General features: G+C 46.0%; 1 protein-coding gene across 1 annotated transcript in view; it reads left to right on the forward strand.

The window, feature by feature from the left end:
* The first annotated feature begins 211 nt into the window (after positions 1-211).
* The window catches only part of PLXNC1 (plexin C1), a 132,985-nt gene continuing 106,144 nt past the window's right edge, over positions 212-27,052 (forward strand). The window contains exons 1-2 of the mRNA XM_066591529.1: positions 212-1,257; positions 25,197-25,331. Of these exons, the coding sequence (XP_066447626.1) occupies positions 340-1,257; positions 25,197-25,331 (1,053 nt within the window). The 5' untranslated portion in view covers positions 212-339. The remainder of the gene's footprint in view (positions 1,258-25,196; positions 25,332-27,052) is intronic.

A 27,052-nucleotide genomic window follows, 5' to 3' on the forward strand; every position in this document is an offset into this window, starting at 1 on the left:
AATGCCGTTATAACGGTTTCAATTTTTAAAAGTCAGCAAAGACAAGTGAAAAAGAAGAAATGACTATAAATGCACCACATTGTATATAGTCATCACACTCAACAGAAAACATTACTTAAAACATCCTGCAACTCCCTGAGTGCAAGTGGTTTTGTAATTTAGGAAGTTAGCATTTTGATAGCCGAGATTAGTTAGAACTTTAGCTAGTTGTGTTAGAAACAGGAACTTGTACACAATTGCCAAATACATTTAACGTGTAGGTTTCCAGCCATCTGTGATACAAGGCGACTGCAGGACTTACTATAAGTTCAGAGCTAGAGCAGAGGCTGTTGGCTCAGGATGTCACGGATTCCACTCTTTCTCTTCTTCATCTTTATGTCGATAGAGCCTGTTTACAATGAAGAATCTTTCATTTTCAAGCATCCTATCAATAACATTGCCGTCGGGAGGCAGTATATTATAGTCGCCACAGAAAATTGTCTGTACAAACTTAATCGCACTCTGCAGATGCTGAAGACAACAGGCCCACATGGTGAAAATGACCGAGTCTGCACGGAAGAACAAGTCAGCGTCCGCCAACCAACCTACTATAACAAAATCCTACTTGTCTACAATGACACCGTGCTCACTTGTTGGAATGAGGAGAAGGGATCCTGCAGGGAGCTACATGTGGACACCCTAAAGGCTGTGGGAAATACTCTACCATGCATTGTACCTGAGGACCCGGAGCATGCCGCTAGAGGTCTTATATTCTTTAAAGAAAATTCTATCAACTTATTTGTTGCAAAATTTAATAAGATTGAAAGCTGTGAAGAAGATATAGGAACAATTATTTTAAGAAGTAAAACGGACGACGCATTTACAATTAAGGATTCATTATCTTCTGTTGCATTAAATGATAACAGAGCAGGTCTGAACTATGTTGATGCATTCCAATGGAAGGATATGTTCATCTTCCCTTATAACCCGTCTGCTGGCAGTACTGCCAGGGTTGTCGTACTGCATGAAAACGATCAGCTTTTGAGTTTTCATACTCAGTCCAATCTCACATGTGGGAGCAAACTGCAAAGAAAGATTATTTTATCCTCATTTTTATTTCACTCTTCAGAAGGTTTCCTATGGGCTGGAATATTTACTACAAACAATACAGCATCCAACGACAGAACAGCGCTATGCATTTATAATTTCACTGTCCTGGAGAAACGGAGCAGTGGATGTATCAATAAAGACTTTTCATATAAAGATGATGGTGGATGTGTGAGTATTAACTGCATTTAAGAAAACAACTGTATATTAACTGCATGTACGGCTCTGTTCAAATCTGCCCTATTGCCTTCAGTTATAACAAAAGCCACAGCACTGAGCTGGATTTGGTGGCATTGTCAGTTTTATGGCAAGGACAGCACTGCATGTGGTACTGTTCTTGCCATCAAAAGTAATGGAAACCCCGAGGGATCCCTGAGAGAGACATTTAATCCAGGCATCAACTATAACCTTAGGAGCAAATTTGCATGTTAGATAAAAATGGACTGTGTCTAATAGGAGATGATGTAGCAGTGCTGGGGAAGACAGGGCCGAGACAAGCGGTAGACACCACTGAGGGGGGATTAACATACCAACCATGCATGTTACTGAATGAATTAGGCTGATAACTGTCACCTGAACAAAGGTCCTTCTCACAGGTATCAGGCTGAACTTTGTTTGGGAGTGGAGGGCATTTTGAAACTCCTGCCTTAGGTACCAAAAGAGCTAGCCCTGCCTTTGGAAAGGGTCGTTAGAATGCTGATGGAGTATTGTAAGTAGGAAGGGAGAAGGGCAAATACAGAAGCAGCGAGCAAGATGGAACAAAAGAGAACTTGATCTTTTTAAGGAAAGGGATCAATTACAATAGGTTCTATGGACTATATATTCAATTGCATGTTCAATATGGACAGGTTACATCTTAAAGGGGTAAGATATTGTAGATCTCGGGATAGGTCATTAATATTGGATAGGTGTGGTTCGCTGCATGGGTGAGCATGCCGATTGCTTTAGTCCATACAAGACACAGCGCTGTGCATTACATAATGTCTGTGCCTGATATAACAGCTCAATTTCTTGCACTTGAATGAAGGAAATTGCAGGTTACAAAAATTCCGTGCTCCAAAAGTGTGTGGTTAGAAACAAAGTGAAAGATATAAGGTTAGACAGACTTTGTTGAGGGGTCATGATAAACAACAAATCTTCTCAAGAATTCAGGCTAGCCATCACAATAATAATAATAGTCTTTGTTTGTATAGCACCAACTTATTTCGCAGCACATTTGATGCATTGGGGGCTCAATCGGGATGGAGTGGGGGAGCAGGGAGTGTACATGATGGGCATAGTTTGAGAGCAGGGGACTAAAGTCAGGGGAGTTAGTATGCTTCTTTGAAGAGGTGAGTCTTTAGGGCACTTTGAAGTTTCATGCATCAGTGATAATCCGGATATTCTGGGGTAGAGCATTCCATAGGGTCGGTGCTGCTCTGGTGAAGTCCTGGAGGCGAGAATGTGAGGTTCGTATAAGGAAAACATCTAATCTGAGCATGTTGGCAGAGCACAGCGCAAGGGCTGGGTGCTGTATGGACAGGAGGGAAGGGATATATGGGGGCGTGGCGCCATGGAGAGCTCTGTGAGTGAGGGTAATGAGTTTAAATTGAGTTCTGTAATACATGGGCAGCCAATGCAGCGACTGGCATAGTGCAGAGGCATCTCAGAAACGGCTGGACAGAAAAATGAGTCTATCTGCCGCATTTAGTATGGATTGGTGAGGGGAGAGTCTGGTGCCCGGGAGGCCAATTAGCAGTGAGTTGCAGTAGTCGAGTCTGGAATTGATGAGGGCAACAACGAGAGTCTTTAGCGTGTCCGTGGTCAGGAACCGCCGGATTTTTGCAATGTTCCTGAGGTGCAAGTGGCAGGTTCTGGCCAGAGATTGGATGTGTGGGGTGATATGGTGATGTTAGGAGGAGGTTTGCTGGTAGAGGGTGGAAAGACAAGGAGGTCAGTTTTTGAGAGGTTGAGTTTGAGAAAAAGGGAGGACATGGTGTTCGAGACAGCAGACAGACAATAAATGCATGGTCCATTCAAATTTCTTTCGGAGAGTGAACGCTGTTCTATTCTTTATTGCCAAATACAACAGGACAGTATAAAAAAGTACAACGCGTTATGGTGGTCTAATAACACGCTTGCCTCCTTTGTCAAGCACAATATGCAAGCTTGTGAAGGCTATCCTAGATTCTTGAGGAGGTTCATTAATTATCATGAACCCCTCAACAAAGTAAGTTTAACCTTATACCTTTTTACTTTGTAACTAACCATATACTTTTGTAGAACAGGATTTTTGTAACCTGCTATTTCCTTGATTCTGCAGCCGAGGTACAGAAGTACCTTGGGCATAACTCTAGACTGTTTCCTGTTCACTTTGGGCATCGATAGGGATTCATTGGTGGAGGGGACAACCATAACTATATGTATAGGCAAGCAAGGATCAGCAGTGTGGTTACATGTCTGCAATGGGCTGCTCACACCAGGTGAGTCAGATTTATTTAACACATATCCAACAATCACCTTCTATGCTGCTGTCCTTCAACTATTTGTGCACCATGCATTTGAATGGGAATGAGCTGCTCTCAGGCCTTGTGACTGATGAACGTGACGCTACATGCCTGAGAATAGGCTTGGTGCTTGCCTCTTCAGACAGCTGATTGGTGGGGATTGTGAGCAGTGGATCCCCACCAATCTGGTATTAATGAAGTATCCAAAGGATAGGTCATCAATATATTAGCCCTTTAATGGGGAAGGTGCAGATGACTGGAGGGAAAGATGACTAGAAGGTTGGAGAAGCATTTAAGCTAGGGACTACTAGAGGAAAGACATATATAAATAGTCATCAAGGGGGTTTAGAAAGAGAATGGAGCCTACTTGCATACTAGGCAGGGATATATTGCACCTAACCAGGGACAGTGCAGCTAGGCTGATGGGGAAAGAGGTTAAGAAGTTTAAAGGAATGTTTAAATTAGGGATCCGTTAAAAACTAGCAAGATGGTGTTGATAGAGATCTGGGCCTACTCAAGGAAACTTAAAGGGGTTGTCTCACGAAATCAAGTGGGGTTATACACTTCTGTATGGCCATATTAATGCACTTTGTAATATACATCGTGCATTAAATATGAGCCATACAGAAGTTATTCACTTACCTGCTCCGTTGCTAGCGTCCCCGTCGCCATGGTTCCGTCTAATTTCGGTGTCTTCTTGCTTTTTTAGACGCGCTTGCGCAGATGGGTCTTCTCCCTTCGGCTCGGCTCAGCAGCATCAGCGTTTTGGCTCCGCCCCCTTGTACGTGTCATCGCGTAGCTCCGCCCCATGACGTGTGTCGGTTCCAGCCTCCTGATTGGCTGGAATCGGCACGTGACGGGGACGTTCCAGCCCTATCCCACCCCCCTGCAGTGAGTGGTTGGCGAGATCAAGTGACCCCCAAGTATTTAAATCAGCCCCACCCGCGGCTCGCCACAGACACACGCTAAGAGAGATCAGGGACAGTGCTGCTGCTGCTGCTATAGGAACAGTGTTAGCGTCTTCAAGAACCACAACAGCCCTTCTTAGGGCCACAGCTCACCTAGTGCATTACTTTTGCACAATTTTTTTTTTTTTATGTATATCGGGCGTGCAGGCTGTAGCGTTCTCAGGCTGCAGTCTGTACTTCAGTATAGGGGCACTATTGGTCAGGCAGGGACAGTGGTAGTGTAGAATCCTGTGTACAAGTACCCCAACGGTTCTTCTTAGGCTGGAATCGGCACATGTGACAGGGGCGGAGCTTCGCGATGACGCATACAAGGGGGCGGAGCCAAAATGCCGGTGATGCCGAGCCAAGCCGAATGGAGAAGATAGATCTGCGCAAGCGCGTCTAAAAAAGCAAGAAGACACCGAAGTTAGACGGAGCCATAGCAACGGGGACGCCAGCAACGGAGCAGGTAAGTGAATAACTTCTGTATGGCTCATATTTAATGCACGATGTATATTACAAAGTGCATTAATATGGCCATACAGAAGTGCTTAACCCCACTTGCTTTCGCGAGACAACCCCTTTAAACAAAAATTCCTTTTTACGGCTAACACTTACCCAGTGCATGTGCCTGCGTGGCCTGTGGGACTTCACGTCCATCCAAACTGCATAGTTCACAGCCTAGCATGCGTGCAGCCTTCCTTATAATTTTCTCTGGCTTCATTTAGCGTTATATTACCGCTGGCAGCCAGCAACTGCGCGGCAATAATTCACAAACATTTTTACACCGCTCTGTCTCTGCTCAATTCTTAATCCAGCATGCTGAGGGGTAGGGGTAGGGGCAGAGGACGTGGACGCGGTCGAGGACGTGGAGTCCCAAGTGAGGGTCTGGGCATAGGACGAGTTCCTGGTCCAGGTGAATCACAGCCGGCTGCAGCGGGAGTAGGAGAGAGGACAGTTTCTGGGGTCCCCAGCTTCATATCACAATTCTTGGGTCCACGTCGTAGACCTTTATTAAAAACGAAGCAGTGTGAGCAGGTCCTGTCGTGGATGGCAGAAAGTACATCCAGCAATCTATCAACCACCCAGCCTTCTACGCCGTCCACTGCTGCAACTCTGAATCCTCTGGCTGCTGCTCCTCCTTCCTCCCAGCCTCCTCACTCCATGAAAATGACACATTCTGAGGAGCAGGCAGACTCCCAGGAACTGTTCTCGGGCCCCTGCCCAGATTGGGCAGCAATGGCTCCTCTCCCACCGGAGGAGTTTGTCGTGACCGATGCCCAACCTTTGGAAAGTTCTCGGGGTCCGGGGGATGAGGCTGGGGACTTCCGGCAACTGTCTCAAGAGCTTTCAGTGGGTGAGGAGGATGATGACGATGAGACACAGTTGTCTATCAGTGAGGTAGTAGTAAGGGCAGTAAGTCTGAGGGAGGAGCGCACAGAGGATTCGGAGGAAGAGCCACTGGACGATGAGGTGACTGATCCCACCTGGTTTGATAAGCCAACTGAGGACCGGTCTTCAGAGGGGAAGGCAATTGCAGCCGCAGGACAGGTTGGAAGAGGCAGTGGGGTGGCCAGGGGTAGAGGCAGGGCCAGACCGAATAATGCACCAGCTGTTTCCCAAAGCACCCCCTTGCGCCAAGCCACCGTGCAGAGGCCAAGGTGCTCTAAGGTGTGGCAGTTTTTCACGGAGACGCCGGACGACCGACGAACAGTGGTGTGCAACCTTTGTCGTGCCAAAATCAGCCGGGGAGCCACCACCACCAGCCTCACGCAGGCATATGATGGCCAAGCACCCCACAATGTGGGACGAAGGCCGTTCACCGCCTCAAGCTTGCACCACTGCCTCTTACCCTGGGCCCCAACCTGCCACTGAGATCCAACCCCCCTCTTGGGACACAGGCACGACCGTCTCCTGGCCTGGACCCACACCCTCACCTCCGCTGTCCTCGGCCCCATCCAGCAATGTCTCTCAACGCAGCGTCCAGCTGTCGCTAAGAGAATTGTTGGAGCGAAAGCGCAAATACGCCGCCACGCACCCGCACGCTCAAGCTTTAAATGTCCACATAGCCAAATTGATCAGCCTGGAGATGCTCCCCTACAGGCTGGTGGAAACTGAGGCGTTCAAAAACATGATGGCACCGGCAGCCCCACGCTACTCTGTCCCCAGTCGTCACTATTTTTCATGGTGTGCCGTCCCAGCTCTGCACGACCACGTCTCACGCAACATCGTAAGCGCCCTCACCAACTCAGTTACTGCCAAGGTCCACTTTACAACTGACACGTGGACAAGCACAGGCGGGCAGGGCCACTATGTCTCCCTGACGGCACATTGGGTGAATTTAGTGGAGGCTGGGACCGAGTCAGAGCCTGGGACCGCTCATGTACTACCCACCCCCAGAATTGCGGGCCCCAGATCGGTGCTGGTATCTGCAGCGGTGTATGCCACCTCCACTAAACCTTCCTCCTCCTCCAACGCAACCTCTACCTCGCAATCAAGACTTGTCACCAGCAACACGTCGCCAGCAGTCGGTGTCGCACGGCGCAGCAGCACAGCGGTGGGCAAGTGTCAGCAGGCCGTGCTGAAACTACTCAGCTTAGGAGAGAAGAGGCACATGGCCCACGAACTGTTGCACGGTCTGACAGAGCAGACCGACCGCTGGCTTTCGCCACTGAGCCTCCAACCGGGCATGGTCGTGTGTGACAACGGCCGTAACCTTGTGGCGGCTCTGCAGCTCGGCAGCCTCACGCACGTGCCATGCCTGGCCCACGTCTTTAATTTGGTGGTTCAGCGGTTTCTGAAAGGCTACCCACACTTGTCAGACCTCCTCGGCAAGGTGCGCTGGCTCTGCGCACATTTCCGCCAGTCCAACACGGACGCTGCCACCCTGCGCACCCTGCAACATCGGTTTCATCTGCCAGTGCACCGACTGCTTTGCGACGTGCCCACTCGGTGGAACTCTACGCTTTACATGTTGTCCCCGCTGTATGAGCAGCGTAGAGCTATAGTGGAATACCAACTCCAACATGGGCGGCGAAGTGGGAGTCTGCCTCCTCAATTCTTTACAGAGGAGTGGGCCTGGATGGCAGATATCTGCCAGGTCCTTGGAAACTTTGAGGAGTCCACCCTGATGGTGAGCGGCGATGCTGCAATCATTAGCGTCACCATTCCCCCGCTATGCCTGTTGAGAAGTTCCCTGCAAAGCATAAAGGCTGATGCTTTGCGGGCGGAAACGGAGGCGGGGGAAGACAGTATGTCACTGGATAGTCAGAGCACCCTCATGTCTATATCTGAGCGCGTGGAGGAGGAGGAGGGGGAGGAGCCTGAGGAGGAAGAGACAGCTGGGCCCACTGCAGAGGGTACCCATGCTGCTTGCCTATCATCCATTCAGCGTGTATGGCCTGAGGAGGAGGATGAGGAAGAGGATCCTGAAAGTGATCTTCCTAGTGAGGACAGCCATATGTTGTGTACAGGTACCCTGGCACACATGGCTGAGTTTATGTTAGCATGCCTTTCTCGTGACCCTCGTGTTAGACGCATTCTGGCCACTATGGATTACTGGGTGTACACACTACTTGACTCACGGTATAAGGAGAACCTTTCCACTCTCATTCTCGAAGAGGAAAGGGGTTTGAGAGTGATGCAATACCACAGGGCCCTGGTGGACAAACTGATGGTAAACTTCCCATCTGACAGCGCTAGTGGCAGAAGGCGCAGTTCCGAGGGCCACGTAGAAGGGGAGGCGCGGAGATCAGGCAGCATGTTCAGCGCAGGCAGGGGAACACTCTCCAAGGCCTTTGCCAGCTTTATGCCTCCCCAGCAAGACTGTCTCTCTCCTCCCCAGTCCAGGCTGAGTCGGAGGGAGCACTGTAAGAAGATGGTGAGGGAGTACGCAGCCGATCGTACCACCGTCCTCCGTGACGCCTCTGCTCCGTACAACTACTGGGTGTCAAAGCTGGACACGTGGCCCGAACTCTCGCTGTATGCCCTGGAGGTGTTGGCGTGCCCTGCGGCTAGCGTCTTGTCAGAGAGGGTGTTTAGTGCAGCTGGGGGAATCATCACGGACAAGCGTACCCACCTATCAACTGACAGCGCCGACAGGCTTACACTCATAAAGATGAACAAAGCCTGGATTTCCCCAGACTTTTCTTCTCCACCAGCGGACAGCAGCGCTACCTAAAGAACTTTGTCAATCTGTGTATGGTATTCGTCCTCCTCCGGCTCCTCCTCCTGAAACCTCTCGTAATCACCGCGAATGGGCAATTTTTCAGTGGGCCAAAAGGCTCATATAACTTTTCTTAATAATATTTATCTGTTTCAATTCTCATTAAAACATTGAAACTTCCACCTGAACCAATTGTTTTTTAGACTGGGCTGCCTCCAGGCCTAGTTAAAAATTAAGCCACAGTACGCTAAGCGATTAATGGATTTCATCTGCCCTCTGGGTTGGGCATGGGCATTTTTTCAGGGGTACATTTGTACTGTTGGTACAACAATTTTTCGGGCCCTCGCCTACAATGTAATCCAAGTAATTTTTATTGGCTTCGCCTGCACTCATGGTACACCACTGTGTCTGGGGTTGGACTACACTTTTGCTACAGAAATGTAACTCTGTTCTGCCTACCTATACTTCTGCCACAGTAATGCCACAGGGGTCTGACTATACTTCAGCAACAGAAATGTTACTTCGGTCTGCCGATACTTCTGCTCCTGAAATGTTACCTTGGTTGGTGTATACTGTTACTACTGTAATTTTACTAATACTGGGCTCTGCCCATAATGCTTCAACGGAAATGTTACTGGGGCAGGTCTATACTGCTATAACAGAAATGTAACTAATAGTGGGCTTTGCCCATACTGCTTCTACGTTAATGTTACTGGGGCCTGTCTATACTCCTACTACTGAAATCTTACCAATACTATGCTCTCCCTACACTGCTGCCAGGGAAATGTGAATCTGCTGCTTTGTCCCTACTGCTTCTACGTTACTTTTACTGGGGCCTGACTATACTCCTACTACTGAAATCTTACCAATACTATGCTCTCCCTACACTGCTGCCAGGGAAATGTCAATCTGCTGCTTTGTCCCTACTGCTTCTACGTTACTTTTACTGGGGCCTGACTATACTCCTACTACTGAAATCTTACCAATACTATGCTCTCCCTACACTGCTGCCAGGGAAATGTCAATCTGCTGCTTTGTCCCTACTGCTTCTATGTTACTGTTACTGGGGTCTGTCTATACTGATACTACTGAAATGTTACTGGGGTCTGTGTATACTGCTGCAAATGAAATGTTAGTGGGGTATGTCCTCACTGCTGCCAATGAAATGTTACAGGAGTTTGTGGATACTCTTACCGCTGAAATGTTACTAATTCTCGGCTCTGCCTATACTGCTGCTACTGCAATGTTACAGGGTAGTGGAAACGGAGGCTTCCCAAAGACATGATGGTGGCGAGGCCACGCTACTAGGCTCCACAGGCGCGACAACTGTTCAGCGACGCGGTCACTGGGAAGGTGCATATAACCACGGACACGGGAACAGGACATGTACTACCTCAAAAACTTTCCCGTCCTCCTCCTCCAACAATGAAAACATTCTTGGCCGAAGCCCACCTGCATTTAATCTGACGTTAGCTCTGCTGTCCAGGGCACTGCAATGGGATTTATTTATGTACCGCCGGTGGCTTCCTGGGACCTACCCATGCTGTCGGTCCACACGGAGTTGTAACTGCATGTGTCTACTTATAAAGAACCCCAGTCTGACTGGGGCATGCAGTGTGGGCCAAAGCCCACCTGCATTTAATCTGACGTTACCTCAGCTGTGCTGGGCAATGCAATGGGATTTATTTATGTACCGCCGGTGGGTTCCAGGGAGCCACCCATGCTGTGGGTCCACAGGGACTTCACATAGGGGATTTGTACCTGCCTGTGTCTATGAATTAAAAACCCTGGTCAGGTTGGGGCATGCAGTGTGGGCTGAAGCCCACCTGCATTTAATCTGACGTTACCTCAGCTGTGCTGGGCAATGCAATGGGATTTATTTAGGTACCGCCGGTGGCTTCCTGGAACCCACCCATGCTGTCGGTCCACACGGACTTCAGAATAGGGAGTTGTACCTGCCTGTGTCTACTTATAAAAAAAACCCAGTCTGGCTGGGGCATGCAGTGTGGGCCGAAGCCTACCTGCATTTAATCTGACGTTACCTCAGCTGTGCTGGGCACTGCAATGGGATATATTTATGTACTGCCGGTGGTTTCCCGGGAGCCACCCATGCTGTGGGTGCACACGGAATTCCCATTGCGGAGTTGTACCTGCCTGTGACTATTTATAAAAAACCCCGGTCAGACTGGGGCATGCAGTGTGGGCCGAAGCCCACCTGTATTTAATCTGACGTTAGCTCTACTATCCGTGGCACTGCATTGGGACAAAGTACAGGAGCAATACAGCGCTAATGAGACGTGCACAGCTACGCTAGCATAGGAGTCCGCTGTAGGCCCACGATTGCTGAGGGTTTGTGCAGAGGCCTATGTCCTGGGTGCAGTGAAAGTCTGCTTCCTGCCTAGGATTGCTGACGCTGTGGGCCAAGGCCTATGTCGTGGGCGTGGTGCAGGTCTGCCATGTTTGGCCGCTCAGATCAATTTTTTGTTCATGTCTTGGGCTTCCTAGGACCCACCTATGCTGTTGGTGCAAACTTAGTTCCCATTGCGGTGTTTGACCTGTCTGGCACAAAGACACTGACTGACTTGGGTAGGGGGTAGAGCGCTGACGGCTTTCCCCTTGCAGTGTGGATTGAGCTATGTGACACCTTGACAGAATGAATACTGTGTGGCACATAGATTCCCCATTGCTATGCCCACGTTTGCAGCTCCTGACGGAGATGGCATAGGATTGTATGTCTCATTGCTTCTGTACAGCATTGTGGGCTATCGCTCCGCCCCTTTTAAAGAGGGTCGCTGCCTGGCCCTGCCAACCCTCTGCAGTGTGTGCCTCCGGTTCCTCCTCATGACTGACGCACTTATACATAGACATGAGGGTGGTGTGGCTGTGAGGCCAGCATGTGGCATGAGGGCAGCTGAAGGCTGCGCAGAGACACTTTGGTGTGCGCTGTGGACACTGGGTCGTGCGGGGGGTGTGGGCAGCATGCAACCCAGGAGAAGAGGCAGGGGTGTGTCCCGCAGGCAGTGCTTGTGCTTAGTTGGAGGTAGTGTGGTGCTTAGCTAAGGTGTGGCTTACTAATGAGGATTTGTCCTAAGTAAAAATTGTTAGGTGGGGGGGGGGCCCACTCTTGCCACTATTGTGGCTGAATAGTGGGACCTGGGAACCTGAAATGCAGCCCAGCATGTTGCCCCTCGCCTGCCCTATCCGTTTCTGTGTCGTCTCCAGCACTTTCTTGGGTTTTGCAGATTTTCACCAATGAAAACCTTAGCGGAGCATGGCTGATATACAAAAATGCTCGAGTCGCCCATTGACTTCAATGGGGTTCATTACTCGAAATGAACCCTCGAGCATCGCGGAAAGTTCGACTCGAGCAACGAGCACCCGCGCATTTTGGTGCTTGCTCATGTCTAGTCACGAGCTATATTTTTCAAAAATTTTAAAATCCTGCAGAGTTAACATTGACCATTAAACCTCATTATAGAATGACTTATAAGATGCTAAGTTAGGGCTCTTTTATATAGGTCCAAAATTTTTTCAGATTCTCACAATCGGCAAGAATCTTTCAGTCTAAATGCATGCACGAATGAACAGCAAACGGTAAATTAGTTTGTTCAGTTTCTGCATGCATATAAACTAAAGGATGAATCGGCCCGTATAAACGGGCAGTTGTTCATAGATGATCAACTGCCTGAATACTGTGAATGGAGGTGGGTGGGTTGCCAAAATGTACAACGTTTCCAATTCTATCCATTCAGTCCTGTCTGACTCTTGGATCTCCCAGCCTGCTCCTTCATTCACCAGCGATGATCATTACTGTGTAAAAGCTGAGACGGCCTGTTGGGCATCTATGCCTGATTGGCTATCCCATGTAAAAGCACGTTTAATGTACTATTTTAAAGGGTGAAATTAATTTTTAAATTTTTGTTTAAATCCTACGATATAGGAGAAAATATGTTGGATAATTGAAAAAGCTGTTTCCCTATGAACATATTCAGTGAAAAATTTGCAACTAAATGTTGTTCCTCTTTTATCAGCCAGTTCAGTATTTTGAGGCTGACTGTAATGCTCTTCCAATGGATTACTGACAGGAAGTCATATATCCCCACCTCATAAAATGTTTACATACCATTACAATATGACAGCAGATATTTTTTATTTTATTATAGGTTTAGGATTAATAGATTTTTTGAAGTGAGATACAGTATAAACATGTACAGGGAATTATCACAATTTAATCTAAATGCTTGCTGTCAAAAATTGAGTATATTTGCAGTAGGAGTAGGCAATCTTAGAAAGGTGAAAATGTACTGTTGTGGTTTGGGAGCGTCTTTAGATATACTTCATACTGAGTTATAACTTTCAGTGGTGTGTAAGCTATTGGCGATTGTCACATCCATGCTGAGTGTTTATGCACTACGCCTAGCAAGGCAATATTCACATAGCACAATTAAACACCAGTAGGTCTCATATAAAAACATCAAAACCACCACCTAAACACAAATAAGGGGGAAATAGTGGAAATCTAGCCTTAACGGCCAAAAGCGGGGAAAACCCACTTCTAAACCCTTGTCTAAAGTGGGACAGTTGCCTTGATAGGTACAGCCACATGCTAGAACCTAGCGGCCACCTGTACTTACCCTAGTTGGAAATGAGGAAAATCTAAGAACAGGTGGTAACAACTATAAGCAACAGGGGTGATGGCAGGAGCAACTCTAATATACCAGCTACTTAACTGAATCAGGATGAGAACACCAAGGAAAATGTGGACTAGACCAACTTCACCAGAAGAGATGAATAACACTGGCCAACAAATTTTTTGTTGCATTTATATGAACACTTGTTTTAGTATAATTTGAGTAACCCGATATCAAATCTGGAGTTAGTTTTTTACTGTAAGCTCTAGTTTTTTGGCAATTTAGCATTTAAATATTTCACTTTAAGGCATTTTCAACACAATTAAGTACATGGTACATAGGGAAATAAAAATCTTAGTTGATATGATACAAATGTATTTATTATTTACAAAACATGTAGAGTAATGAACAACAACTTTCTGATAGGCCATTACAGTCGGCACTAGTTCTAGTCCAGCAGAAGTTTACGTTTATAGCTTTTGTGTTTATGTACTTGCTCAGGGCAATCGCATTTTATGGACCAGCAGTAGTCTGCCATAATGTTCTTATCCCATCGTGCTTGATATCTTTCCTCCATTGTACGCAAGTCTTGATGGAAGTGTTCTCCCTGCTAATCACTAACATCCGCAAAGTTTTCTGGGAACTGATCGAGATGACTGTTAAGGAAATGCAGCTTAACACTCATGTTGCATCCAAATTCACGAAAGGCCACTAACATTTTTTCAACAAGTTCTCAGCTTTTTTGTTACCAAGAAAATTTTTAGTAACTTCTACAAAAGACATCCATGCTGCCTGTTCCTATTCATTTTCTTGACAAATTTCTCATCACGTAAAAGAACACGAATTTGAGGACCGTTGAACACTCCTGCTTTAGTTTCCTCAAAAGATAAAGCTAGAAGTGCAGAAACCATATACTGGAAACAATCACCATATGTATCCAATGCTCTCACAAGCTGCTTTAACATGCCAAGCTTGATGTGGAGTGGGGGGAAAATTATTCTGTCTTGACTGATGATAGGTTCCTTCACAATGATTGCTTTTAGAGATGAGCGAGCACCAAAATGCTCGGGTGCTTGGCACTCGAGTCGAACTTTTCATAATGCTCAAGAGCTCGTTTCGAGTAACGAACCCCATTGAAGTCAATGGGGGACTCGAGCATATTTCAAGCTGACCAATGCTCTGCATGGGGGAGGTTGTGTGAAACACCTGACAACATCAGAAAGTCATGGAAACGCCACAGAATTGGATAGGGAACGGCAGGGACAGCATGCATGGCTGCATCTGAGGCACCCCGGTCCCACTATTAAGCCAAATTGGGGGCAAGAGCCTGACGGTCACCCCCCCTAACAATTTACTTGGGACAGACCATTATTAGCATGGCACACGTGCTGGCACATCTTCGCTTAGCACCACACTAGCTGCAACCAAGGACAATCACCGCCTGCAGGTGACACCGCTGCCTCTTCTCCTGGGTTACATACTGGCATTGCTGTCCAATCCCCTGCACGAGCCTGAGTCCACAGCGCACACAAAATTTTCACTGCACAGCGTTCAGTTGCCCTCATGCCACACGCTCGCTTCATAGCCACACCACCCTCATGTCTATTTATAAGTGCGTCTTGGATGAGGAGGAACCGGAGACACACACTGCAGACGGTTGGCAGGGCCAGGCATCGACTCTCTTTGAAAATGTGGGCGATAGCCCACAATGCTGATGAGAATTGATGGTAAATTGATGTACGATCATCATTCCAATCCCCTGCCACCTCCGTCACAAAATTGTCAGGAGCCGCAAACGTGGGCATAAGGGGACTCTGGTGCCAGCACTTCTACACATCTCCACAATGCAGCAGCGCATACTAACACCAAAGATTGGTTTAATGCAGGAGGTGTCGCAAAAGTAGCCACCACAGGTATACAGTGACCCTGTGAAAGCCTCATGAAATTCGTTACACTTCCTGTGAATGCTCCAATCCAGTATCTCGGATAACTGTGGTAATTTTTAGCACGAGAGATAATACATGTCGACCAGCGCAGATCCCCAGACCCCAAGCAGGAGGAGGAGGTGGTATAATAAGCCTGAAAAAAATGTTACTGAGGTAGGACCTGCAATACTCTGTGTGGGAAGCACGTGAGCGGGCCCAGGGTCAGGCTCGGTCCCAGCCTCCACCTTGTGTGACCCAAGGTGCCGTGAGTTACATAGCTATGGGAAATACGTGTGTCCCCACACACTTCATTCTGTGTAGGTGTCAGATAGCAGAACACCGCAATGGGGGAAGCCTTCTGCGCCCTACCCAAGTCATTCAGCGTATTTGTGCCAGATAGCTAAAACATCCTAATGGGAAATCTTTGCACCCACAGCATAGGCGAGCCCCTGAAACCCAAGGAAAGTATTAAATATGAAGTAATCAGATTGCCAAAACATGGCAGAGTTTCACCCCGCCAAGGACCTCGGCCCACAGTTCTGCCCAAGTCATTCAGTGTTTTTGTGCCAGACAGCTGAACACCGCTATGGGAAACCTTTGTGTACCCACAGTATAGGCAGACCCCTGAAACATTTCTGTAGCAAGAGTATAGGCAAACCCCTCAAACCTTTTAGTAGCAAGTGTATAGGCGAACCCCTCAAACCTTTTAGTAGCAAGTGTATAGGCGAACCCCTCAAACCTTCCAGTAGTAAGTGTATAGGCGGAACCCTGAAACTTTTCTGTTGCAAAAGTATAGCCGAATCCCTCAAACCTTTCAGTAGCAAGTGTATAGGCGAACCCCTCAAACCTTTTAGTAGCAAGTGTATAGGCAGACCCCTGAAACATTTCTGTAGCAAGAGTATAGGCGAATCCCTGAAACTTTTCTGTTGCATGAGTATAGGCGAACCCCTCAAACCTTTTAGTAGCAAGTGTATAGGCGAATCCCTGAAACATTTCTGTTGCAAGAGTATAGGCGAAGCCCTCAAATATTGGTGTTCCAAGAGTATAGGCGAACACCTGAAAAAATGAGTTTGCCCAGAGTATAGGCGAAGGCAGGAAAAATGTGTTGGCTAAGAGCATAGGCGAAGGCCTGAAAAATTGGTGTACCAAGAGTATAGGCGAACACCTGAAAAAAATCGTTGGCCAAGAGTATAGGCGAAGGCTGGAAAAATTAGTTGCCTAAGAGTATAGTTGAGGGCCTGAAAAAGTGGTGTACCAAGAGTATAAGTGTACCCCTGAAAAATTGCTTAACCCCGAGGGCAGGTGAAACCCATAAACATTTTTTAAAGATACAGCTCGTTGTTGCTTTATTTGTAACAGAGCCTGGAGGCAGCCCTCCAAAAACATTGGTTTTAACAGTGCCTTTTGGCCTGCGAAAAATTGGCGGTTCAGCGTGATGACATGCTGTTTTAGGAGGAAGAGGAGGAGTAAGATTCAAAAGGGATAGACCAAGCTACTTTTCCCCTTTTTTGTGTTCGAGAGAGGATGCATATTTCTCCTGTTGCAGCTAAAAGAATCTTTAGGATCTGCTGCTTTCCACTGGTGGAGAAGAGAGGTCTGGGGAAATCCAGGCTTTGTTCACCTTTGTGAGTGTAAGCATTTTGGCACTGGCAGTTGACAGGTGGGTATGCCTATCTGTGATGATTCCCCCCCCCCCCCCAGCTGCACTAAACACCCTCTCTGACAAGACGCTAGCGGCAGGGCAGGCCAGCGCCTCCAGGGCGTACAGCACATGTTCGTGCCACGTGTCCAACTTTGAAACCCAATAGTTGTATGGAGCAGAGGCATCACGGAGGAGGGGGGTACAATTGGCTACGTACTCCCTCACCATCATTTTACAGTGCTCCATCCGACTCAGCCTTGACTGGGGAGTGGTGACACAGTCTTGCTGGGGAGCCATAAAACTAGCAAAGGCCTTGGAGAGTGTTCCCCTGCCCTGCGTTGAACATGCTGCCTGATCCCTGTGCCTCCCCTGCTAGTTGGCCCTCTGAACTGCGTCTTCTGCAGCTAGTGCTGTCAGATAAGAACTTTGCATCACTTTTTCCACCAGGGCCCTATGGTATTGCATCGCTCTCGTACCCCTTTCCTCTTCGGGAATGAGAGTGGAAAAGTTCTCCTTATACCATGGGTCTAGAAGGGTGTACACCCAGTAATCCGTGTTTGTCAGAATGCGTCTAACGCGAGGGTCACGGGAAAGGCAGCCTAACATGAAGTGAGCCATGTGTGCCAGGGTACCAGTACGCAACACATCGTTGTCCTCACTAGGAAGATGACTTTCAGGATCCTCCTCCTCCTCCTCTTCAACCCATACACGCTGAACAGATGATAGGCAAGCAGCATGGGTACCCTCTGCAGTGTGGCCAGAAGTCTCTTCCCCCTCCTCCTCCTCCTCCAAAATGCACTGAGATATAGACATGAGGGTGGTCTAGCTATCAAGCGACGTACTGTCATCCCTTGTCTCCTGTTCTAACAGCAAAGCGTTGGCCTTTATGCTTAGCAGCAAACTTCTCAGCAGGCAAAGCAGCGGGATGGTAACACTAATGATGGCCGCATCGCTGCTCACCATTTGGGTAGACTCCTCAAAGTTTCCAAAGACCTGGCAGATGGCTGCCATCCATGCCCACTCCTCTGTAAAGAACTGTAGAGGCTGACTATGACTCCGCTGCCCCCATGTTGCAGCTGGTATTCCACAATTGCTCTACAGTGCTCGTACAGCCTGGCCAACATGTGCAGCGTAGAATTCCAGTGCGTGCGCACATCGCATAGCAGTCGGTGCTCTGGCAGCTGAAACCGACGTTGCAGTGTCCTGAGGGTTGCAGCATCTGTGGTGGACTTGCGGAAATGTGTGCAGACGCGGCACACCTTGCCGAGCAGGTCAGACAAGTGGGGTTGGTTTTTCAGAAACCGCTGAACCACCAGGTTGAAGATGTGGGCCAGGCATGGCACATGTGTGAGGCTGCCAAGCTGCAGGTTACGGTCGTTGTCACACACGACCAAGCCCGGTTGGAGGCTCAGCGGCGAAAGCCAGAGGTCGGTCTGCTCTGTCAGAACCTGTAACAGCTGGGGGGCCATGTGCCTCTTGTAACTTAAGCTGATTAGTTTCAGCACGGCTTGCTGATGCTTGCCCACCGCTGTACTGCCGCACGCGACCGACTGCTGATGACGTGCTCACACTTTTTAATTGAGAGGTAGAGGTGGTGGAGGAGGAGGGGGGGGGGTTTGAAGGAGGTGGCATAATACACCGCAGATACCAGCACCGAGGTAGGACCTGCTATTCTGGGTATGGGTAGCACGTGAGCTTCCTAGGCTCTGACTCGGTCCCAGCCTCCACCAAAGTCACCCAATGTGCGCAGCTCTTCCTCCGAATCGTCTGTGCGCCCCTCCCTCAGACTTACTGCCCTTACTACTACCTCACTGACAGACAACTGTATCTCACCATCCTCATCCACAAAAACCTCTTGAGACAGTTGCTGGAAGTCCCCAGCCTCATCACCCGGACTCCGGGAACTTTCCCAATGTTGGGCATCGGTCACGACAAACTCCTCAGGTGAGAGAAGAACCGTTTTTCCCCACTCAGGGCAGGGACCCGAGAACAGTTCCTCGGCATCTGCATGCTCAGAATCTGTCATTTTCATGGAGTGAGGAGGCTGGGAAGAAGGAGGAGCAGTCAGAGGATTCAGATGTGCAGTCCCTAGGCCGGGAGAAGCGGACTGCATAGAAGACTGGGTGTTCAATACATTGCTGGACGCATTATCTGCCATCTACGACAGGACCTGCTCGCACTACTCTGCTTGTAATAAAGGTCTACCATGCGGACCTGCAAATTGTGATATGAAGTTGGGGAGCATAGGGACTTGGCGCTCTCCTTGTCCCTCAGCAGCCGCCTGTCATTCACCCCGGCCAGGAGCTCGGCCTGTGCCCACACCCTCACTTGGAAGCCAGCGTCCACGTCCTCGGCCCTTACCCCTACTCCTCATCATGTCGGATTAAGGATAGAGCAGGGCCCAAATAAATTTGAGAAGCTGAGAACTGTGGCTAACTCACCACACACAGAGACTTGTAGATACGGGTGGCTCTATGCTGTGATCGGAAAAGTTAGACCGCAGTCTTGTGCTGATACCTAAGGGTCATTTACTCCTCACAGAGACTTGTAGAGAAGAGAGACTGTATGGAGTGCGAGAAAACTAGAAAGCCAGTGGATAGTGTTGGTAACTGCGGCTACCTCAACCCGCCCCCAAGGAAAATGTATTGTGAGATGCTCTGCAGGGGCAGAAAACTCTAAAGCCAGTGGTTAGTGCGAATAACTGCGGTTACTTCACCGCACCCAAGGAAAGGGTATTGTGAGACGCTCTGCACAGGGACAAAAAGCTATACAGCCAGTGGATGGTGCGAATAACTGCGGCTACTTCACCCAACACAGAGAATGGTATCTGTGAAATGCTTTTCTGCAGTGGTCCAGGAAATATTTGCGTTCTATTTAGCGATGAGAGTGAGACCTCTGCCTAATGCACTGCACACATAGAACGGTATAGCTGAAATGATCTGCAGTGGCACAGGAAATATTTGCGTACGATTTAGCGATGAGACCTCTGCCTAATGCACTGCACACACAGAACAGTATAGCTGTAATGGCCTGCACAGGCGTAGATGCTTTAAAAAAAATTGGTGCACTACTGCTCCCAGCCAGCCACAACAGTAATGCACACTATGAAGAGTGAGTAGCCCTAAGAAGGACCGTTGGGGCTCTTGAAGAGAGGATCCTACTCTAAGATTTTCCCTATATCAGCATCAGCACTTTCTCTAACCTCTGCCAGCATGTGTCTGAGGCGAGCCGCGGGCGGGACCAGTTTAAGTACTCAGCGGTCACCTGATCCCACTGCTGTTGGCGGGCAGAGGACTGGCACGTCAGCAGGAAGTGGTAATGCCTTTCCCGCATGTTTATTGGCTAGAAAAGGGCGCTAAACATGTGGGGAAGGGAAATAAAATTTAATCGAGTACCGCGTGGTGTTCGTCTCGAGTAATGAGCATCTCAAGTACCCTAATATTCGAATGAGTATCAAGCTTGGATGAGTACGTTCGCTCATCTCTATTTGCTTTTCCTAATTCTAAAGTTTCTCGGTATGGCCACTTCTTTTGTACCCAGTGTTTTTCTCTAGCTCTGCTATCCCACATATGTAGCACGGATACTTGGTAAAACCTTTTTGTTGCCCATTTCTTGTCCTGGTCACCAAGAGGAATTTTGAAGTAAGTTTTGTAACTAAGCCTCACAAAAGACGTTATATTCCGTCTCTGATGAGGAAGTGTGTAGCATCCATGTATGTAGCAGAAGGCATCAGGTTTATTCACATATCTGTCTCTACTTGATGAAGCTATATTACAGACCGTGAGATTGACATGTTCTTATTCCCTTCTGAGGTTCGGCCTTCACTCTATTTAACCTCCTCTGCTTGACTGTAAACAAATCACAATGTAGCACGTAGTCAGTGGAACATGAAAGACAAAAGAAATTAAAGGGGAAAGCATAGATTTTCCAACTAAAATCAAAAATATCAAGTTGCAAGAAAACTATAGCATCCACACAAATCAGTATTAAAAATGCACCTAGAAACAGTTAAAAAATCTCATGCAGCAGAAAATTCCAAAAAAATTGTTGGCCTGTGTAATCAGAACATGACACACCTGCTTAGTTTAAAAAGAAACATACAACCAATAAACAAGCAAAAAGTAATCATGTGACTAAGCAGAAAAAAGTGCAGCCAACATACTGAAGTTGACATCAGACACAAGTGATCAAATACACTACACAAGGGGTGTTACAACTAATAGATTTTTTAATATTGAATGAATTGCCAGTGACACATGAAATAAATGTTTTTGAGATATGCAAACCGAACACCCACATTTGTAATGTGAACATATAAATGCCCCATGATGCATGAGCCAGGTCCCAGATGGACCAATGTGGTTAGACAATAGACTGGGCGATAATACTTAACCCAAAGTTGGGTCTTTCTTTTCTACATTCCTATGACCATTACAGAGAATAGGTGCGAAAATAAGATCAATCTGCAAAATAGATGCATATTTATTAGCCATCTGGCATATTTCCTGAAATTCACAACTAAATTCAGTGGAAAATACTAACGCAGGATGACTTTTTTTCAACAGACAGAAGCATCTGTAAGAGATCAGATCGATCCCTATTGTTTACCATGAATTTGGCTCTGTTTAGCTTCCATGATGGATATTTGCATTCTTTTAAACGAGGAATAGTTTTATAAATGTCATTATGTCATTAGTGATAGAACAGTTATATTTTACATGAAGCAACTCTCCCACCGGAACATTCTTGATAGTGTAAATGGGGTGACACAAAGCAAGCAAAACATCCCCAGACCAAATGAATAACTGGTTATATATGTAGCGGCCGCACCAGGCGGAAACTGCATCAAAGGGGTTGTCATTGCAAAGAAGATAGTGTAATTCCCACCAAGCTATAAAAATTATGGCAATGGATGTGGAGAATTTTGCTCCCATACTGACCTCAGTACACAGAAAAAAAAACCCTGCCATTGAAGCTGAAAAAATTATGGGATTTTATAAGAAAAAAAAAATCAAATCACAGGTATAGTTGCTGTATATCTCCAAAAACCACTCCAATGCCAGTTTGGCCAAGTAAGGAGGAATAACCGTGTACAGAGAATTCACATCAGCTATTATCTGCATATAATTTTTCAACCATGAAAAATATTCTAGTTGTTTAAAAAGATCTTTAGAATCTTGAATATAACTCGAAACGTTGGGGACAAGAGGTTGTAAGAGACTGTCCACCCACGTACACAGGTTCTCATTGAGAAATCTAATGCCTGCAACTATTGGACGGAATGGAAGAGGGAAAACAGGTTTGTGGATTTTAGGTAATTAATGGAAAATTGACATAATAAGCTGTAATGCCATCTCCCTGTTTGGATGTGAGAACACCCACACTACAACCCTCCTCTGCAAAAAGAAAAAATATTTTTTCGAAATGGAAAAATCGGGTCAGACTGCAGTTTACCATAACTGAACGTGTCCGATAACATATTCAGATTTTGCTGTTTGCAGAGACCAGAATCAAGAATAACAACACAATCCCCTTTGTCAGCCTCACGTATCACGATATCAGGAAGAACGATTAGCTGTTTTTGATAGCCATGAATTCCTTGTGGGTCAAAGTATTGCCAGAATGCCTGCATAATATTTTAGAATGTAAATAATTCAAATCACATTCGACTAACTCCTGAAATTGATCGAAAGGGATTGAATACGATTGAATGGGATAAAAAGTGCTATTGTGAATATGACATTTTTGAGATTTGGAAACCAAGCCAGGCAAACTCTCAGACTGCAAGTGATGGAGATCTGACAATGCAGAGATATCCTGAGAAGAGAACATGCTCGGAGTGGCAGCCTCCTACAAAATCCTACTGACAGCTGAAGGAATCTCCTGTACATCTGTAATAAAGAAATGTTTTCTGACTTTGAGATTCCTAACACAGCAGGTGTTCCTTCGATTCTGTCAGGAGCGACTCCGTTCTTAGGGTTTTCGCAGTCTACCCTGTTTAGACACCGATGGAAAGGAGGGTTGGGAGTTCCTAATTATTCAAAGTACTACCAGGCAGCCCAGGTGGCCCAGCTGGCTCTCTTACACTCCGACTCTAATACCCCTCTCTGGGTTCCCTTAGAGGCAATTGAAACTCGCCCATTTACTATCAACTCCATATTATAGATACCGCCTGACCACAGACCTCCAATCAACAATCCCATTACAAGTCACTCTCTTTGTGTCTGGGACTCTATAAAATACTCAGGAAATTTAATATCCCCTCACCTGCCTCTTATGCCACTCCTGCAGAACCCTATGTTCCCACCATGGATGGAATCTCCACAATCATTTAAAAATTGGCAAGAACAGGCCTCACTAAAGTGTACCACTTAGTTTTCATAAATGGAACCATTCCCTACCCTACAAGAAAAATATAACCTACTGCCTTTTGGAAGCGTATAGATACCTGCAACTAAAACTCTCCATTGACTTTAACACTATTCGAAAAATACTCTTACAAATACCCACACGCAAGAGTCCTCATTTCACAATGAAGATGTCCAGGGCCACACGACCTTGGTCACCAAAAATGTAAGAATTCAGAAAGTAGAGAAAACTCCTGCGCAAATAGGTATGCTTGTTGGATGAGTAATAAAATGTATAACTTACTCCACAGATGAGACTTGGGAGCCACAAAGTTCTCTAATATTCAGATTCATAGATCAGAATTCACCGCAAGGAGATGAAGATGGCTTTCAATAATTTATTCCACAATATATTAAAATATAAATATAGACAATGTAACAATACAAAAAAAAAGGGAGCAACTATAGCTAGGCAATGCGTTTTGAAAGTTTCCAATTACCTTTTTTTCAAGCAGCTATCCAGTTGATTTCATAGCAATTGATACAAATTTGTAAATGAAAATCAAGTGCCTCATTGGTTTTTAGCCCTTACCAATTAGGGTGGATCGACTTGATTAGAGGCATCCATGTCATATGTCATAATTGGTTCCATAGGGTAAGCTGCTTTGTAGTGTGTTATTTTGTAGTGTGTCAATGGCGGCTCCCGACGGTAGCTGGCATGATAACAGTTAGTACCCTAAATAAACTGTTATTAACCCACTACAAAATGGCTATGTGAGGGGCTTGCTTTATGCAGGAGGAGTTGCAGTTTTTATTGGTACTGTTTTGAGGTGCATGCGACTTTTAGATCACTTTTTTATTGTGGTTTTTTGGGAGACAAACAAAACAATAGAAATTCTGCCATTACTTTTTAAAATAATCTCTTTGTTGTTCAACATGCACAATAAATACCAAAAAAAAAATCATTGTATGGCTATTATAAATGCTGTAATACCTATTATGTGTTGCTTTTGGGTATTGTATCCACTAAAAATGGGTTTGTTGGGAAAATGTATATTTATTTTTTAAATCTGGATTTTTTTTTTACATTAAGTTTTAATAAAAGTTTTTAACACTATTTTGTTATTCCCTGAAGAGGGCTTAAAGATGTGATTGTTTAATCACTTGGATAGTATGTAGCATTACTTATGTAGTACATTTTTCTAAACCTGCGACAACAGCCTATTAGACTCTGTTGGAGGTGGGGTCTAATAGGCTGAGTTACATGGCAAACATAGCGGGCTTTATCAAGCTTCCAGCTGCTTTGGAAAGCCATTTGTACCTTTAAAATCGGACTTCAAGGTGCTGATGGGTGACAGAAATATCCCCCTGTTATATGCTTACATGCTGCAGTTGCTTTGGGTTGTGACATGTAAAGGGTTAAACATAAGTTTCTCTGCTCTTGGCAGTTAGAGCAGGGGCCTAGCTGTCAGTAGACAGCCAAATCATTGCCTTAAAGAGATGTATGGTCAGATTTAAAGCCCATTAGCGTGGTGAGTAAAAAGGCGTATTGGCTGATTTGGTGCTTGTTTGCCACCCCCGTTTCCTTTCCATACTCATTGGTTGCTTGCTAATGTTGTAGGGCCTGTAAAGAGGGGATCTCTACACACGTTTTCACCCCCCATTGAAATAAGACGTGCAGCCAACGTGGGCTTGATCCCATGCTTTCAATGATTCACATGGGCTACCTTTTATAGTACATATTGTAGGCTATTGTTTATCCTGTAAATTATATGTCCAAACATGGTGTGAACCTTTTCCTACAAAAGTGCAAAATTACAAAAAGAACTCAATTTTTGTGCCCAATACGCTTGGATTCATAAGTGCTATTAGAATTAGATTTTTTTCTATTGACTTATACTTACTTACTTTACGTCATTTGGTTTCCTCACAATTCTGACTATAAATAAGTGTTTTGTTTATTGCAGACAAATTATACGGATCTCTTGCCTTTACTTGGAAATCCAATACTGTCCCATGGAGACCTAACTGCTGTACATGTAAAAGAAGTGGAGGGGAGACTGGTATTCTTTCTTGGGACTGGAAATGGAAAGTTACTTAAGGTTGGTCACTGGAATTTTTAAAGGTGTTGTCCGAGTTATAGATTATACGCAAAACTATTTCTGCATGTAGTAAAATAACAAATAGACATAGCTGGGAGAGGTGAATACCACTATAAGCTTATTTGTTATTTTACTGAATGCAGAAGTGATTTAACCTATAATCTGTAACCCCTTTAATCACTGGAAACTATCAATTAAAATATAACTTCTAATACTACTATTAAAATATATGAAAACGTGTACACAAGCAAATACATCACCATCTCACAGGGGTCTTGAATCTATAACTCTACTCATTGGTCCAAGGCAATGAACCCTAATTTTTATACTGTTGTGCTCTTCTGGCAGAAAGGATGGTCGTCCTGAAAAAGGAAGCCCAATATTGGAACCTGTCCGTATCTGGACCTTGGCTTACCATAACCTTCCAATAAGTTTCTGTACTGGGGTAAAGCAGACTTCATTAGAGAGGTAATATAGGACCTACGGTAATATTCAGAGCACCTAAACATCCAAAAATCACTGCTGAATGCTCTTACACCTCCAATACATTTCAAGCATCATACATTTTCAAGTAATATGCTGTTAAATATCTGGCCAACTCTAATGTGCTAGAATATAATCCAGTGTCTCTTATCAGTTTTATATGCACTGAAGTAGAAGACATCCAATAGAAGCAGTAGATCCGCAATAAATCCCTCAGTTGTGGAATATTTAGGCTATTGCTGCTCACATCAGATGTCACTTATTACCAATTTTTTAAAATGCACTATTGAGTACAGAACATAGTGACTACTTATCTGCGCGCCTGCTGTGTTTGGCGACAGCCTCCGATGCAGTGGCTACTATGATGGTAGTCAGAGTGTAATGGTAATCAGATGACCACTGCAGTGACCAGGCACAGACCTTACTGGGTGAGGGAGACAGTGGGGTTTAGAAGATGGCTGTCACCGGTGACAGCTGTTCCGCTCCGTAGTTCGGCTGTTACAATTAGACAGATAGATGATCGTGACGCCGATACCTTTTCATTGTCATCAGCATAATTAAGATAAAAAACAGTCCAGACCAAAGTAGTTATGGTGAACCAAGGGTATAAAGTTTACTGAACTCTTGAACAAAGTCCATTCACAGTTTCTATGGTAACAAGCAAAACGTTGATTCTCAGTAGATGTAACAATTAGTAGGACTTCTCTCAGACACTCCATAAACTTAACCAGATGAAAGTATAGACTGAGCAGCACAACTAGTCGTCCAAATCAATGCTTCTTTATTGTTCCATATACAAAATTGAGTAGCAACGTTTCAACTCCCTCCGGAGTCTTTGTCAGCATATGCTTTTCTTTTTCCTCTTTCTTATTCTTTGCTTCTCTTTTTAACCACTGTCTGCCTACACCCCTGCGTTCCTATTTATATACTCCCCTCCAGCTAGCCCCGGGAGGGATTCTGGGTGAACCCTGCACCCAATCCTAGGAATGCCTTTGGGGGTGACTCACAAGACACATGAGGGTAGGGTGTCTCACATCCATACACATACAAGTTAGACATAGACAATACCAGACATTTGACCTGACAGTAACTCTATACAATACACAAAACCACCTCCTGGCTCCTTCATTACATAAAACAGACAGGCAGTCACAAACACAATTACACACACTACAGGAGGTAATTAAAGTGCTAAGTGGTCCTAAAGTCTGAGACACAACACCACTCTCCTTGTCTGC

The sequence above is a fragment of the Eleutherodactylus coqui genome, chromosome 2 (genome assembly GCF_035609145.1).
Source record: "Eleutherodactylus coqui strain aEleCoq1 chromosome 2, aEleCoq1.hap1, whole genome shotgun sequence".
NCBI lineage: Eukaryota > Metazoa > Chordata > Amphibia > Anura > Eleutherodactylidae > Eleutherodactylus > Eleutherodactylus coqui.